At 43.9% G+C, this 17,778-nt stretch overlaps 1 protein-coding gene across 1 annotated transcript in view; it reads left to right on the top strand.

Annotated features, from left to right (window-relative positions):
• DTNBP1 (dystrobrevin binding protein 1) overlaps window positions 1-17,778 on the top strand; it is a 96,802-nt gene that overhangs the window by 77,974 nt on the left and 1,050 nt on the right. Inside the window, exons 8-9 of the mRNA XM_043450152.1 lie at window positions 11,751-11,906; window positions 17,092-17,235. Of these exons, the coding sequence (XP_043306087.1) occupies window positions 11,751-11,906; window positions 17,092-17,235 (300 nt within the window). The remainder of the gene's footprint in view (window positions 1-11,750; window positions 11,907-17,091; window positions 17,236-17,778) is intronic.

The following is a 17,778-nucleotide window of genomic DNA, read 5'->3' as shown; positions in this document are numbered from 1 at the left end:
ACTGGGGAAGCAGTTTCTCAGCCATACCTCCTCGGTAGGGGTCTAGCTTCCAGGCTGTTCTGACGGAAGTCCTCACTGTCCATAATGTAGCTGAAGAGAAAACAGGAAGAGCAGAGCGTAAGCTAACCTCTGAACACAGTTTTGAATCAAGACAGTGTGTGTTTGACACTTTGTACTTGTCTGTTTCACTTTCTGGTCCCTCTTTCTGCTGGGCGTTTATTACCCTCGTGGCCTCCCTCCTGAGGCCACCGTCACGGCTGCCCTGCCCCCCTTTCTTCACAATCATGTCTTTCTACCCATTCCCCGCCGCCATCTGTGTGAGCCGTTAATCTGAGAGAAGCATTAGGAAGAGAGCAAGCATAAGACACTAATTCACATTAAATTTTGAATGTTGAAATTTTCTAAAAGCTCCTAAACATAGTATTCTCAACTTTATAAGAGAGAAATGTTAAATGTGTGAATCTCTAATTGTGACATTTCAGGAAATAGTTGAAAGGGAAGTGAGGAATGTGGTCTGCTCAGCAGGCTGCCCCATGTTGAGCCCCTTCTTCCTGCAGCCTCTTCCTCCCCTTCTGGGCTCTGGGATCTGCTCGAGGCCCATTTCCCGCCATTGCGCTGGCTGGGCCACCAGCCCGTCTGGGGAGCAGGGAATCCATGTCTCGTCCCCACCCTGTTGGCTGGCTGTGCTGCGCTTAGTCAGTTGTGTCCGACTCTGCGGCCCCACGGACTGTAGCCGCCCAGGCTCCTCTGTCCCTGGGATTCTCCAGGGAAGAATACTGGAGTGGGTTGCCATTTCCTTCTCCAGGGAATCTTCCCAACCCAGGGATCAAACCCAGGTCTCCTGCACTGCAGGCAGATTCTTTACCAGCTGAGGGACTTACAGTGAAAAGAGGGAGGGGACCAAGGCAGCCATTCATAGTACAGATTTATTCATAAGTCACTCATTCATAAGCCTCCAACAGCTCATAATTGAAAGTGATAAATCCCCATTTCTAAAGTATTTTCTGGAAATAATGAGGTATGATGGGCTTTCAAGCATGCTGAGATTTGTCACTGACCCTTCTAGGGGCAGAATGTTTCCAACTTGGGGCATAGGAACATTTATAAGAGGCGGTATCCAAAGCATGTTGAGTTTTGGGTCTCATGTTATTAAATATTTATAGTTGAAATATATGCACTCTTCTGTTGTAAATATTGTGGGAAATAAAATTCAGAGTCCTTTTAAAAGTGTTCCTGAATTCATAATAGATTTTTGTTGTCATGTATTCTCTCAGTAAATTGTCAATAAAAGTACACCCACTCTTAAACTTGAAAAAGTTTGAAACCATGGTTCTAGATTACAATTTTTGGACTACTTAATTTGAAATGAAGGCAGCGTAAGTAAAAACATGTCTGAAGGTCATTGTTTTGACTATTACTGAGTGTTCTTCTGTCATATTTAGCCTAAAGAAGTCTAACATCTGAATTATTCTATCAGCGTAGAGAACCCTTATGCTAATGTGTAATATTCCACTGAACCTGATTTTGATCTCCCAGCATCACACCAGTGGGGTGTATGGAGATGCCTGTCCATCCAGTGGGTCCCCTCCCCCGTGGGCAGGACAGTTCCTAAGGTGGAGGCAGAGCCGGCCCCATGGTCTGACCCAGGCTGTCGGGGGACAGGAGATGCAGAGCAGTTCCTCCACTGTGCTTTATTCCTGTGTCCTGTTAAAATGCAGGTGTCCTGTTAGCTAGCTGAACAACACTGGGAGCTCAGCCTGGTGCTCTGTGATACCCAAGGGGCGGGAGGGAGCTCCAAGAGGGAGGGGACATGTGTATACTTACTTACGGCTGATTCATACTGTTGTATGGCAGAAACCAACACAATATTGTAAAGCAGTTATCCTCCAATTAAAAGTAAATTTTAAAAAACGCTGGTGGGAAAGGTAACACAAGCTACTGAGGGTGGAAATGAGCTTCGTTATGTAGATAACTCTTTTATTCTTTTAAAAAATATGTATTTATTTACTTTACTGTGTCTTAGTTGTGGCACATGGGACCTAGTTCCCTGACCAGTAATCAAACCCAGACCCCTCACACTGGGAGTGCAGAGTCTCAGCCGCTGGACCACCAAGGAAGGTCTTTTGGGTTATGTCCTTACTGTGCATCTTCAGGTACCCTTAGGTGAAAGCATAGATTTTTAAAATCAGATTGTTTTCTAAGAGTCTTTTTAACAATTCATTTCATGCAAACACTGGTAATGAAAGTGTCTCACCTCATCACTCTTGTCAGAATTGTTTTTATATTGGCCAGTATGCAATTGGATAAAAACAGTATTTCATCTTTGATAAAATATTGTGCTGAACAGTTTTTTTTCTGTGAATTATCTTTTTTCTACTGAAAAGATTTTATTGAGGTCTGAATTTTCTTCTAATAGATTTTTGGTTTTTTTTGTTTACTAGGGTAAAAATAATGGTCTTTTGCCCTTTGTAGCAGCTTTTTCCTCAGTCTGTTGTTTCCCTTTTCATTGTATTTTTTTTAAACATCCAAGGATGTTTACTGTTCATGTGACTCAGGATCTGTGAATTTCTTCAATACCGTGTGAGGTCCCTTACTTGTAACTTTAAAGATTTAATTTGGTTTTCCTTTTATTTTTCCATATGTCATTTTTGGTATTCAGTTATTTAATTTATCTTGTATGCCCTTAAATTGATTTTATAGATGACCAGCTGATTTTCACAATGCCACTTATTACAAAATGCTTTACTTCCTCATTGGTTCCAAATATATCCTGAATTATATTTGTTTAGCATATGATCAACTCTCTCTCAGGGGTTTTCCATTCCAATAATCAGCCCATCTCTTTTTTTCATAATGTTTAAATTATTGTTTTGTGAAGTGTTTTAAAATCTGGTGGGGCCCACCTAGGCTTCCCCTCACCCCCTCCTTTTAAAAAATACATGATTATGTTTTGATACCAGAATTACTATGAAAAATCCATCAACTAGCTTTTGATTCTTCTCCATACCCATGACCTTTGAAAACTTGAAATAATTTGTTTCTCTGTTAGATTTTGATATTTAACAGTTTCACTTCTTGTGCTAATTTCTGTAACCTGTATTATTTTTAAATCAGATTATTCATTTCATTGATGCTTCAAAATGTGTTAGCATGTATTTGGGCATGATAGTTAGTATGAGGAGGAAAAAAGTTTTCCCCTTATCCTGTTAGGGTCCTTGGCTGAATCTGAAAATTAAAATGGCAACATCAACAGGAGAAAAGTATAGAGATTAACGTTAAATTTGACATGACTTGGGGGCCTTCATAAGGAAATGAAGACCTGAAGAAACAGTTAGACTTGAGTGTTTTGAGCCAGGTTTGATGAAGAGTGGACGTCCGTGGAGAAGCGTCATTAGGACAGAGGCTCTGAGTGACCCAGGAGACAGCCTGCATGCTGGAGTCTTCTCTGTGTCTTGGGGGTAAGGATGCTCCTCTCCTGCAGGTACGGGGAAGGAACACCTCCCCACGAGGATCGTGTGACCTGCCTCGAGGGGACGAGCAGGGGGACGTCAGAGTGAGCGCCCTGCTTGTTTCCTCAGACTCCACATGCCAAGTCCTGAACCCCAACCTCAGCCACAGATTTTTCATCTCTTCTGCCTCTGTTGCCATGCCCTTTGTTATATCTCACTCTGAGTCCATGTTCTTCTTCTTCTTTTTTTTAATCTCTCAATTTTTGAAGATTTATAAACAAAGTTTTATAATTTTATCCATTAAAGTATTGTGTATTTTTGTTAGATTTATTCCTTTTTTTTCCCATTTATTTTTATTAGTTGGAGGCTAATTACTTTACAATATTGTAGTGGTTTTTGTCATACATTGACATGAATCAGCCTTGGGATTTACATGTATTCCCCATCCCGATCCCCCCTCCCACCTCCCTCTCCACCCGATTCCTCTGGGTCTTCCCAGTGCACCAGGCCCGAGCACTTGTCTCATGCATCCAACCTGGGCTGGTGATCTGTTTCACCCTAGATAGTATACATGCTATTCTCTCGAAACATCCCACCCTCACCTTCTCCCACAGAGTCCAAAATTCTGTTCTGTACATCTGTGTCTCTTTTTCTGTTTTGCATATAGGGTTATTGTTACCATCTTTCTAAATTCCATATATATGCATTAGTATACTGTAATGGTCTTTATCTTTCTGGTTTACTTCACTCTGTATAATGGGCTCCAGTTTCATCCATCTCATTAGAACTGATTCAAATGAATTCTTTTTAACGGCTGAGTAATATTCCATGGTGTATATGTACCACAGCTTCCTTATCCATTCATCTGCTGATGGGCATCTAGGTTGCTTCTATGTCCTGGCTATTATAAACAGTGCTGCGATGAACATTGGGGTGCACGTGTCTCTTTCAGATCTGGTTTCCTCAGTGTGTAAGCCCAGAAGTGGGATTGCTGGGTCATATGGCAGTTCTATTTCCAGTTTTTTAAGGAATCTCCACACTGTTTTCCATAGCGGCTGTACTAGTTTGCATTCCCACCAACAGTGTAAGAGGGTTCCCTTTTCTCCACACCCTCTCCAGCATTTATTGCTTGTAGACTTTTGGATAGCAGCCATCCTGACTGGCGTGTAATGGTACCTCGTTGTGGTTTTGATTTGCATTTCTCTGATAATGAGTGATGTTGAGCATCTTTTCATGTATTTGTTAGCCATCTGTATGTCTTCTTTGGAGAAATGTCTGTTTAGTTCTTTGGCCCATTTTTTGATTGGGTCATTTATTTTTCTGGAATTGAGCTGCAGGAGTTGCTTGTATATTTATGAGATTAATCCTTTGTCTGTTGCTTCATTTGCTATTATTTTCTCCCAATCTGAGGGCTCCCAGAATATTGGAAATAAAAGCAAAAATAAACAAATGGGACCTAATTAAACTTAAAAGCTTTTGCACAACAAAGGAAACTATAAGCAACATGTTCTTCTTCTTAATTTTTATTTGTCAGAGTTCGTCTGTCCGTTTTAAACACAGATATAATGTGACTCTGTGTACATGAGTGTCTGATAGAGGTGATGTCTCTGCAAATGGAGAGGACGAGGACGTGCTGCCCCAGGTCAGATCTGGGTTCGGGACAGAGAGCAGAGGGTCACATTTTTTGTCTCCTGCTGTATGAAGCCCCGAGCCCCTGAGCCAGGGCCTGGTAAGGGATTCCACAGAGCGGGAGAATAGAATTTTCTGATTCTGAAGGTACTTGTGTCTCATCAGTGAAGAGGACTGATGAGAAGCCATGGTTGTTTATATGTTTTGGCTGCTGCTAGAGACTTTCCTTTTTAGATGACTTTGTAAATATTTTAGAGTTTAGAAGAGGACATTTCTGTCATTTCCATGAATTGTGGCAGCTTCCCCATCTTATATTTACTCTTTTCCGTTATATAAATATTTGTACAGAGTACAAAATCTGAATAAAGTGGATGCACAGAAATAGTTCATCAAGAGCTGTGGTTCTCTGAGTCTGGTCCTTGGACCAGCAGCAGCAGCAGCATCGCCCTGGAATTGGTTAGAAATGTAAATTCTCTGACCCAACCAGGTACTGAGTCAGAGAATCGGTGCTGGCATGCAGTGATCCAGTAGACTCTGTCACCAGCCCTCAAGTTGATTTTGATGACACTACAGGCCTACTCTCTCCATCATGCCTTTGAATGAACTCTGTGATAGTTGATTTTATACTTAGACACAAGCAGCTGGTTTGTACTGTGGAGTTTGGAAGGATTCAAGAAACTGTGGAGTTTGGAAGGATTCCTGTAGCAATATAAACCTTTCCCACCACCCCACCCCCCAATAATTATTGTTAAGTAGGTCACAACTCTGAAGTAAAATGAAGGAATCTGTCAGATATGACTTTAAAATTCTAGGAAATTGTTAATAGTTGAATCTGATTTCTTGAAATGTCACTTTTTTTGTCACTGTCTTAAAAGGTCCTAAATTCCTACTGCTAATCTGATTTTCATATAATTTTACAAAAAAAAAAAAAAAAAGATAGGATTTGGGAGACTTCTTCCTGCCCCAATCAAAAGTAAGTAAAAATAGAATTATACTGTTTAAGAGCTGGAAGTGACTTTCTTATGGACATCATCCAACCCTGTCCCCTTTCTGACAAATGGGAAATTGGAGGCCTGGAAGGGTGAGCAGCAGAGAGCAGTGGCCAGGCAGGTCTTCGAAGCTGCCTTGTCCCCGCACTAAAGATAAGGTGCAGGTGAGCACTTCTAGCTTCCTGCTTTGAGCAGACCTGGAACGTGCTGTGTTTCTGGTGTCCATTTTTCTAATACTCTAGACAGTGGTCATTTCCTTCAGGGTAATTGATAGAATTTTTTTTAAGCGTTCAGAGGTTTAGATACTAGAATAGTGTTTGTTTCCTGTGACATGGGTTTAGGAAACAGCTGCTGTAGTAGCTTGCTCTGAAGGACTGAACTTTGCGAAGTCTCCTTACGAACTGCCGAACTGCCGTGACTTGTCTGAGTTACTCACTCTGTCTGCAAAACCAGTCATTATTCTAAATTACTACATTTGAGGTAAGAGTTATCCTTTAGTTGCATGTAAAAGAAATGTGCCATTTGGTTCTTGATAAATGTGTGTGCATACATCTGCATACATGGGTGTGTTGGAGGGAGGGTGAAGAAAAGTTCTGTAAAGAGTCATATCACTTTATTTTTAAAAAATATGTTGACTTTAACATGCACAGAATTTTTTTCCCCAAAGACTTACTTTGAGGAATAAGGGAAGAGCTCTTATAATACTTTTGAATACTCATAGAAATAATATATGGTATAAAATAACTGTACATCTGTCTTGGAAACTAATTGTTGATGAAGGCTAGACAGAAAACTCTTAAAAAACTGTAGAAACATAGGGCAGAGAAGTTGGTATTTTAAAAGAATGTTTAAAACCTACCATTTTAGGACAGTATTAGTTAAAGCTCTTTTTGTCCAATCTGAGACAATTTGCATTCATTTTTTAAAGGTGAGGCAGAAGGTTGGGGTGACTTTAAAAATGGTTGAGTGTGCCTTATTGTGAAAACTTATTTGAGATAGAAATAAAAGTTAACTGTTATATGGTAAAAATACAGAAGAGGTGGGGGTTTAAAACTGGAAGGAAATCATGTATATTTTTGTCTTCATTTAATAAGTCCCCAGTTCCTGTGTAGAGTTTTTCTAAAACTAAATGTTTTTCTATTTAAATAATAGCAATTATTGAAGGTAATTAAGAGGAAGTGGAGCCTTGTTTCTGACAGACACCTCCTCTGGGGAAAAGGAGGAGGGAAGGAAACGATTCCCGGAGCACACAGTGTGTGGGTCTCACCAAATGGTGGTGAGGATGTCGAGGCAAGAGGTCACCCGGACACTGGGGACGGGAGCCACTCTGCAAGTCTGGCAGTTCCTCTCAAAACCAAAAGGTGCACTCACTCACCGTATGACCCAAGAATTACAGCCCTGGGTGTTTGTCTCAAATGACTTATTTTCATCCAGAAGCTGGTACACAAACATTCCTCACAACTTCACTCATAATATCCAGGTGTCCTTTGGTGGGTGACTAGTCAAACTTAACTGTGGTCCCCCCGCCCCCCAACCAGCTCAGCAGCAAAAAGGAACAAGTTATCAACATGAGCAGCTGCTGAGAACCTCAGGGAAATTCCAACTGAAAAAAGCCAACCTCAGAAGACTATGTACCACATGATTTCATTTATGTAACCTTTGTGAGATGACATGATCATAGATTTGGACTAGGGAGGGGGGAGGGAGGGGAGGGTGTGATTACCAGAGGGCAGCGGGAGAAGCCTTGTGGTAATAGTAACATCCTGAGTGTGGTTATTCGTGAGCCTGCATAGAGCTCCCCCGCCCCGTACGCTCACACGCGTGCATACGTGACTGGTGAGATCTGAACAAGCTCTGTGGGGTGTTCCAGTGCTGCAATGAACACGGGGATGCATATATCCCTCTGAATTATGGTTTTCTCTGGGTTATGTGCCCGGGAGGGAGTTGCTGGGTCATACGGTAGTTCTATTTTTGGTTTTCTTAAGGGACCTCCGTACAGTTTTCCTTTCCTTTCCTTTCCTTGGTGCCTGCACCAATTCCCATTCCCTTTCTTCGAAACCCTCTCCAGCATTTGTTGTTTGTGTATTTCTTGATGAGGGCCATTCTGACTGGTGTCAGGTAGTTCTGATTTGCACTGCTCATTGTAGTTTTGATTTGCCTTGCTCTAATAATAAGCGATGTTGAACATCTTTTTTATGTGCCTCTTGTCCATCTGTATGTCTTCTTTGGAGAAATGTCTATTCAGGTCTTCTGCTCATTTTTTCATTGGGCTGTTAGTTTGATATTGAACTGTATGAGCTGTTCTTATATTTTGAAAATTAATCTCTTGTCAGTTGCTTCCAGGGGTTACAACTGCACTACTTCTAATGCAGGGGCACAGGTTTGATTTCTGGTAGGGGAAATAAGATCCTGCATGCCTGCCGTGCAATGCAATGAGGGGGGAAAAAGGCTTTTAAATTTATTCTTAATTATTTATCTTGAATGAAAAATGCTCTCAATCTTAAAAATAAGTAGAAATTGCCAGAATTTTTTGTAACTCATGTTAAATTTTATCATTTTCTCTTTTAACATTCTTGTATTAAAGAGACTCTCCCTTTTACCAGAGAGGTTTGTCCTGGTTTTCCTCGTATCATCCATTTCCTTCTTCCCAGCAGCCCCAGGGTTTTTCAGTCATTAACACCTCACTGTCTTTTATTACTTATCAGCTCTGTTAAATGGACTTAGTTGTGGAATATGTTGAAATTGTTCCTGAAATGAACCTGATGGATTTTTTATATTTGATATATTTTGTGCTACCCTTATGCCCCATTAAAACATATAATTGAGAATTGATTATACCATCTTTGCTGGTAATGGGATTTTTTTTTTCTTGTTTTGAGAAACTATCCATTTGAAATTGATAGTGGAGGCTAGAATGGAAGTTGCAGTCAGATAAAGCTTGAGCAATGACCTGGAGTTGAAATCAAAGGAGACACGGGCCTGGGCTGATAATGGAATTAAATGATTACTCCTGACTCCTGGTAGAAAAACGGCAGCATCTTTTAATATTTTGTTTGTTTTTTTTTCTTTTTAATCTTTAGGCTAGCTGTTGAAGTTCTTTAAATCTTTGTCAGGTTTTCCCCCATATAATAAATGACATCTTAGATGTGAACAAGCAGTCATTTTTCCTTGTAGAAAATGTTCTATAATTTATGTCTTCCCATAGTCATTCTCCCAAATCCAGGTGATGTTAAACCTCCAGATCTGAAATACTCCCTCAGTGTCCTTCCATCATTCCTCCAGTCCCAAATGTAGTTGTTTCTTGGCAAAAGCTGAACTGATGATTCTAGAACAAATAGCACAATCAGAACACATTTGCTCAGGCACCTAGCTGGGGGTGAATCCTTAGCTGCTGAGCAGGACAGTTACCTTTAATACCCGCCATATGCTTTCATCATGACTGCCCTGAGTGCAGAGCTGGTGTAGAGTAAATGTACTCAGTTCTCAGTGAATCTGGCTTAGAATTCAGCCCTGAGATACAAGAGGGGCTCTGAAATAAAGTGGGAAATGACAAAGGGAGCTTGGGGATGTTTCAAATAACTAGGGAACATGTCTTAAAACAGTGATTATTTTCCTTTAAGTCATTTTAAGTTTGCTAATCCAACCATCCCCTACCTTTTGAGAGGGCTGGAACATGATTAGATTTCATTCCAACATAGAAGACTTAATATAAAAACTACAGGACTTATCATTCAGAAGCATGAGAGAACTGGACTTTTGAGGCACAAGTCTTGAGAATAAAGTTTTCAAGTTATGTAATTATATATCTGTAGAAAATCTTAAGATAAAAAAGATACTCTTTAATGAAAACCCCTTTGATGATTTCTGCATTTATCTTTGTTTTTGAGCTGCCTATTTTGGAATTTTTTTTTTTAAGAGTTATTGAACTTCATTTGAAGTGTTTGAAGCATCCTTAATCTATTCGAGGGTTGACTTATTCTAATGCACTTGGCAGTCATCAAGCATTTGAGCAGATAGGGTGACGGCTGAAGTGAAATAAATGAAAAGACATCCTCTTGAATTCCCTTGTCCCTCTTACAAGTACACTCTCAATTCCTTGCACATTTAATTAGGGGCACTGATAGGTGACTTGTTCTGAAGAGTCTGCACGGGCCTGAGAGAGCTGGGTGACTCCGTGAGGACAGGACGCCGTACTCATCCTGGTTCTGGTAGCATTTCCTATCATGTCCTTTTCCTAATAGTAACGCTGGTCATAATATTAGCCATCAGCTGTTGGTCAATACTGTGTGCCTGGTGGTTCTCATGTTACCTCCTATTTAATCCCACCAACACCCATATGAAATAAGTTTCTCTCTTGTACAGAGGAGGAAGGTGAAGCCCAGTGAGGCTGTTAGTTGTAGCTGGTACTAGACATCCTTGCTTGGGTTTCTTGGGAAGCAGAGCCCGAGATGAGGATTTTGCTGCAAGTGATTTGTTTGGGAGGTGATCCAGGGTTGCAGGGGTGAAGGGGCAAGGAGGAAATGTTGACAGAGGGATGCGGGGTTGGCCACCACTGCAGCCCCACCAAGATCCCTGAGAAGTGTTCAGAATACCCCCGGAGTTGTCCACCCAGCGGCTGGGAGGCGGGACACGGATGCCCTGACTGCTGTCACCGACTGGTCAAGAGCTGCCTCCGTCCCCGGAAACTCCTGGGCTTGGCCGGTTTATGGGTCCCTGGGCTTGAGAGAACGCTCTGACCGGAAACATGTGAGATGAACCTTGAGTGAAGACTCGTGGGTGTATGGATAAGCTCATAAAGAAACCAGATGTGGGCTAAGGAGGGTAGTGTGACGTGCAGAAGCATCTGCTAAAAGGGGACGGGCCTGAGCCCAGCCCCGTGCGCTTTTCACACCGTGTCCCTGTGGGGAGAGAGATTTGGGGGGGTGCACGTCAAGGTGACAGGTAAATTCTGGGAGTGCGCAGTGACTGTCAGTGAGGAGACTGCACATCGCTGCCTTTCCCTGTGCGTGCAGGCGTCAGGAAGATTTACCTTCCGTTAGTGCTGGTTCGCATTCCGTGCGTGTATGATCAGGATACAAGAATATCCAGAGTATTCTGAATGTTGACGACGGTAACTGGTTAGGGGTTAAAAATATACACCATTATCAAGTTTTCACCATCTCTGCATAGAGGATCACGTTGTTCCCGGGAGCTGTGACACATGGTGTTGAGTATTTATGGAGAGAATGATTAAGGTCCATCCCTTGGGGCCTCAGAGACCACTGTTCACTGCAAATTCTGGTCTTGCTTTTTGGTTAAAATCACTTGGTAACACCATGAAGACTTTTTTCTTAGAGTTTTAATTTTTATGTAACTGACATGTAACATTGTGTGAGCTGAAGGTGTACATCATGCCGATGGGGGCCAGTGTGGAGCCCGCTCACACCTCCATCCTGCTCAGACGAGTTAGCACAAGGCCCCGCCAGCTTAACCCACTCAGCCAAGTGGCTGGCTCATGGCCAGGCGCTCTTCCCGCAGACCCCGGTGGCCACGTGCTTGCTGGGCATCTCCTGTGTGCCGGGTGAGGTCAAGGTGGATGCACGGGGGTGGGAGGCCACGTCAACGAGATTGACCCTGTGAGTGGGTCTTTATACTCGTCCCCGTCTCAGCCCCTTTGCAAACCCTGATCTCTCTGCCTTCTCAGCTGAACTCGATGCGGAGCACTCCCAGAAGGTCCTGGAGATGGAGCAGACCCAGCAGCTGAAGCTGAAGGAGCGGCAGAAGTTTTTTGAGGAAGCCTTCCAGCAGGACATGGAGCAGTACCTCTCCACAGGCTACCTGCAGATAGCGGAGAGGCGAGGCAAGTCGGGGAGCTACCCAGAGGGGGTGCACGTGGGATGCTGGGGCTGGGATGAGATCTCAGGGCTCTTTTATAATTACATCAGAACTCCAAAGTGGATGCGACCTGCCATTTTTGTCTTGCCATGGTTTTTGCCTCTCCAGATAGTTCTAGGCTTTCATTGAAGATAAAATTTGGAATACATTTTTTTAAAAGCAAAAAAAGACAAACAGTAGCCATAAATCTGTAGCACAGACTAATCCCTATTACCATTTGAGGGTGATGTTTTCGTGTGTGTCTATTTATGGACTGTACATATATCCGGCTTCACATCTAATCTTCCTTCATGCTGCGTGGGGAAACTTCCCCGACATTATCAAAAATCCTTTGCAAGAGTTTGTTTTTAAAGTGGCATCTCCATGGTCAGGATGTAGCCTAACAGCTTCCTAATTGGACATTTAAGGTCCTTGGCCTCTGTAAGGGCCATGCAGGAGACCCTGGTTCAATTCCTGGGTTGGGAAGATCTAATGGAGAAGGGATAGGCTGCCCACTCCAGTATTCTTGGGCTTTCCTGGTGGCTCAGCTGGTAATGAATCCACCTGCAATGTAGGAGACCTGGGTTCGGAAGATCCCCTGGAGAAGGGATCGGCTTAAAAAAAAAAAAAAAAAGTGGTGCTGTGCTGTATGTACATCTCGATGTGCGAATGCTCGTGTCTGTGGAGGAGCCGGCTCCGGAGCAGCAGGCAGTGTGGATGGTGTCCTGGGCTTCCTGGCCCTCCAACCCCCTTGGAAACCCTTGGACATGCGTGTGTGCCAAGCTACTTTGGTCGTGTCCACTCTTTGCGACCCTGTGGACTGTAGCCCACCAGGCTCCTCTGGGTCCATGGACTCTCCAGGCGATCTTCCCAATCCAGGGATCAAACCTGTCTCCTGCACTGGCAGGCGATTCTTTGCCCCTGGCGCCACCGGGGAAGCCCTGCCCCCTCCCAGACCCCTCTGCGTCCAGCCTTCCTCTTCTGGCCTGGCCCTGTTCTCATACCCCCTCCCCCAGTTTACCTGTTACCCTCACTCCTTGTCATTCAACTCTGTGCCCCTGCAGGAGAGGTTAAGGGAATCCCAGAATGAGGAAGGAAAAGAATGCAGAGAGGAGACTCAGGTATGGCTGTATCAGCATGTCCTGAAGGCGGTGGTGTGTACACAGCACTTGTTAAACTGAGGTGAACAGTACAGTTTGTGTTGAGGGGTTAATTTAGCTGTGCCAGGTCTGTCTTAGTTGCAGCATGTGGGATCTAGTTCCTTGACCAGGGATCAAACCCAGGCCCCCTGCATTGGGAACGTGGTCTTAAGCCACTAGATCGCCAGGGAAGTCCCAACAGTCCAGATGAAGTGTAACCTCTTTATCTCCACTGTCCGCCTGCCGCGTGTCCCACCGTCACCTTCCTCTGTTCCCTGTGGAGTTTCTTCAGGGTCGGGCATGGGCCAGGGGCGCCACCCTGTCTGCTTGGGCTGCTGTAACACCACCTCAGACTGGTGCCTTATGCACAACAGTTTCTCTCGCACAGGCCTGGACCTTAGTTGGTTCCAGTGAGAGCTTTCAGCTCTGGGGTCTCTTCTCAGGAGGGCAGTGATCCCATCCCGAGGGCCCCATCCTCAGGACTTCACCTCAAATAATCACCTCCTCGCAAGGTGTGTGTGCGAAAGTCACTCAGTTGTCTGAATCTTTGTGACCCCCATGGACTTTAGCCCACCAGGCTCCTCTGTCCATGGAATTCTCCAGGCCAGAGTACTGCAGTTGTTAGCTGTTCCTTTCTCCAGGGGATCTTCCCAACCCAGGGATCGAACCCAGGTCTCCTGCATTGCAGGAGGATTCTTTCCCAGCACATTGGGGGTTAGGGGTTCAACATATGAATCTGGGAGGGAGGGCTCGCATCCAGTCCATAAGGGACAAACACTACAGATGTGAGCGGGATGAGACAGGGATTGCCTCCGCCTCGCTGAGTTCAGCCCTTTCAGGGCACCTGCAGCAGAGGCAGAGAGAATGCAGAAGTGCCCGTTAGGAGCTCGGGTCCGCAGCTTGAGACCTGTTTCTTGAGGGTATGTCAGTAGGAAAGTGATTACTGAGACACACGGCGAGCACACATCTAACAGCAGCGGACGCAGTCACAGTGCTTGCCCAAATGCCCACGTCAGTGTCCGCTCTCCCAGCGCGCATGCCCGCCTGCTCCACAGCGCTCTCAGCACTTAGTGGTGTCAGATACTTCAACTTTGGCCAGTCTGTATATATGAAATATTTTATTTTGGTTTTTAATTTGCATTTTCTTGACTGTCCGTCTTTCTGGTTGTCTCCCTTTATTCTTACCAGACACTATTCTAGTGTGGTCTTTGCAAAATGCGTTTCTTCTTAATGTGACCAGCTGAGCCCACTTTTATTTAGGAAGTCCTTCCCTCCATGTTATAAGAATATTATGCTGTTTTATTCCAAAAGTTTTACTGTTTTCCATTTTATACCTGGTACCTAAAGCCAGCACCAGTTGGTTTGTGTCCGTTGGGAAGGAAGGACCCAAGTGCAGGTCTTCACAGCAATCACTGTCTCTTGGCACTGCTCTCTCCTCCACTCACACGCGGCCTCAGCATTTCTGAGGCTCCTTTCTGCTCCATTCCTCCACCTGTCTGGCCTGTGTTGGGTGTAACTTACTTCTGACACTGTCAGGGACCCATGCTTTCCTGGGGGAAGAGCTCAACTATTTTTCTTACGGTTCTAGAGGTTTCCTTTCCTTTTGCAAGTTTCCAATGGATTTGTTTAGATTCTTTCTCATCTTCAGATCCACTAGCATACGATTGTCCACATACCTTTCCGTCTTTGCAGTCCTTGGGGTCAGGTTTGTTTTTTGCATCCCTCAGGTTGTTAACTTGTGCCTTTAATCTTCTTGGTAAACCTTACACAGGATATTCTCTAAGTTTTGGTAAGTAATAGTTCCTGGGTTTTTAAACTTTTTTTCTGGCTGGAAAATGGGGTTTCTTCTTTGATTCAAGACTGACACTATGGCCTTTTAGAGCATTTTCCTACATGTTTCATGTGTAGTTAAGAACAAAATTCTAGATGACAGGCATGAGGATCTGTAACTGTACGTTTCAGATGACTTGTAAATTGGCCTGTTCAGATGTTTTGTATTAATATCCATTTTGGATTGCTTAATTATCAAAGGTACATTAAACCTTCCTTTCTCCCTCAATTATGGACTCCTTACATTTTCCTTGTCATGCTTCCATACTTTACTTTTAAAATTATAACCACAAAATATATAGTCACACAGAAATTTTGAATTACCTTCCTGGTGAACTGAATTTTAAAAAAGTATTAAATGCTACGCTTTACTCTAATAATGCTTTCCTTTCCCCTTCAAATCTGATAGTACAAAATACAGCCATATCAGCTTTCTTCTTTATTTGCTTGCCGACTTCCTACTTTTTCCTTACATTTTAAGTGTTTCTGTTTTAATATTTTAGGAAAGTCTCCTATAAACAGAATGTAACTAGACCTTTATCACTAATAAGGAACATTTTCCATTTTCAGGAAAACAGAAAGCATCAAATGAGATGGTAATGAAACCAGGCAGGCAGTGATCACAGCAAATGTTAAATGAACCAAAAGGCAACAAACAGATTATAAAATTGGCTTCATTACTACCTTATTTGGTGCTTTCTACTCTCCTGAAAATGTTTCCTCTGCTTTTCAGTTCATTTTTTTTCTTCCCCTCCCCTTTGTAAGAGGATGGCCAGAGAGAGGAAAAGGGGAGACTGCTTTCAAAACTGAACAATAAAAGCCCGGAGTCACCAAGGCCTCCCCAGCCCGAGAAGACCCGTGTGCCCCTTCCCCGCCCAGCCGTGCCCCAACCCCGCTCCAGGAAGGCAGCCCCAAGGGCAGGGGCCTGACCTGGTCGCCCACCAGGTCAGCCTTGCAGGATGGCACCGCCTTGGTGTGCCCGTGAAGTGGCCGTGACTTGCATTTCCTCATCTTTCCTAACCTGCCTTTTCTTTCTGAACCTGCAGTTCAGGTGAGGGTTTCTTTTATCTGCCTTGCTTGGAATGTATTTTGTCCTTAAGTCTGGGATGTCAGATCGTGCAAGTCTGGAAGATAATCAGCCTCTCGGAATACTGCTCATCCCCAGTGTCCACTAGCATTTTGAACTGTGAAACTTCTGCACTTTCTCTTTTTCATACTTCCACTTGTTTCTTTGCTATGTGGTGGAGAACTTATTCAGCCTTCTGGTTTACTAGTTTTTCTATTTGGCACTCACCAACCTTGTGCCATAGTTTTAAATTTCCGTGACTTTTCCTATTTGGATGTTATCTGGCTCTTTTCAAATGCCTGTCATCATTTCTGACACTGTGTTGCTTATCTGATTCTAATCTTTTAAGATATTTAAAGCAGTTTAAATTCTTGGGGAAGATGCTAATCTTTGTTTCTACTGACCCTCACTCAGGGATGTGTGTGCTATAAGTTCTAGACTAGACTGGATTTTGTGTTGAGTTTATATTCCTGTTGAGACCCAGGTTAAAGTTGTGTCCACATCCAGAAATTTGTATCTACTTGTGACAGGCACCATCTGTTTAAGCTACCTGGCTTGTAGTTTTCTGGATCGCAGAACTCCAGACCCTGGACACACTGCTCCCCAGGCTCAGACTCCTCATCCTGTAGGTCTTTATGCTGGTAGGCTGCTTTTCCTAGTCTGTGCTTTCACTGCAGGAGCTCTTAAGTTCCAACTTGCCAGCTTGCAGCAGACCCAACCTTGATCTGTTGTTAAGATGGAAGACCTGAGAAATATCACAAGGGCAGGGAAGATGCCAAGTGGAATTGAAATAAAGTTAGAGGCAACCACCGTCAGAGGTGTCTGGCAGGAATGTCAAGCTCTTTCGGTCACAAGTGTTTAACGCAGAAAGGGTTGCCTTCAGCATGTGCAAGCACAGGGCTGGGGATGAAAAGAGGATCTGCTGTGGAAGGTCTAAGAGGTTACAGTAACCACGGTTAAGCTAGCATAGATTTAAAGAACACCAAACTGGGACATGTCAATAACACATTACTCCAAAATCAATTTTGAAATAGTAGAAGGTATTTTACACCCAGAAAACACAAGGTGCTAATACCTAATGCAGTGGAAGCTCACCTGGGGCAAAGCCTAACCTCCTCTCGTGCCGGCCCCCGCAGAGCCCATGGGCAGCATGTCGTCCATGGAGGTGAACGTGGACATGCTGGAGCAGATGGACCTGATGGACATCTCCGACCAGGAGGCCCTGGACGTCTTCCTGAACTCTGGTGGCGAGGAGAACACCCTGCTGTCCCCTGTCTCAGGTAGGGGTGAAAAGCCTGCATGGACATCATCACTCTCACCACCACGATTTCCCTCTGGTTCGGTCAGACACTGTGTGCTAAGTGGTTCCACTGTTCCCACACAGTCTGGCCTCACAGGCGTGGACAAATAACACCCCGGCGGTTACAGTCATGAACTTCTCAACGACTCTCAGTGTTTTTCCCAAATACCTTCAGCAAACAGGGAGTTTTTCTTAAAATTGCATTTTTATCTTCTCCTCTGTCTCCAAAGTTAATCTGAGTTGGGTTTGTGTAGTTAAGCACTAGATTTTGGGGAGGTGGAGGTCTCCTGTGTGGCTCCCCCCGTCCCCTTTCAGTAGGTGGTATTCAATGCTGGGGGCAAGGGCCAAGGCGTGTGTTCAGCCGTCAGCTTACATTTTAAAAAGTAGTGGCAATCCTGCAGGCACATTCTCTTCATTTAATAACTTACCATAATCTCACATTCATTTAGCAGATCTTTGCTGACACTCCGGCACTATACCTGGCCTCACTGTAGATTTCAGACCATTCCTCCGGGGTGGGTGG

Source organism: Cervus canadensis, chromosome 28 (genome assembly GCF_019320065.1).
Source record: "Cervus canadensis isolate Bull #8, Minnesota chromosome 28, ASM1932006v1, whole genome shotgun sequence".
Lineage (NCBI taxonomy): Eukaryota > Metazoa > Chordata > Mammalia > Artiodactyla > Cervidae > Cervus > Cervus canadensis.
The sequence above is the reverse complement of the archived record's forward strand: the minus strand, read 5'-3'. Positions and strand labels throughout refer to the sequence as shown.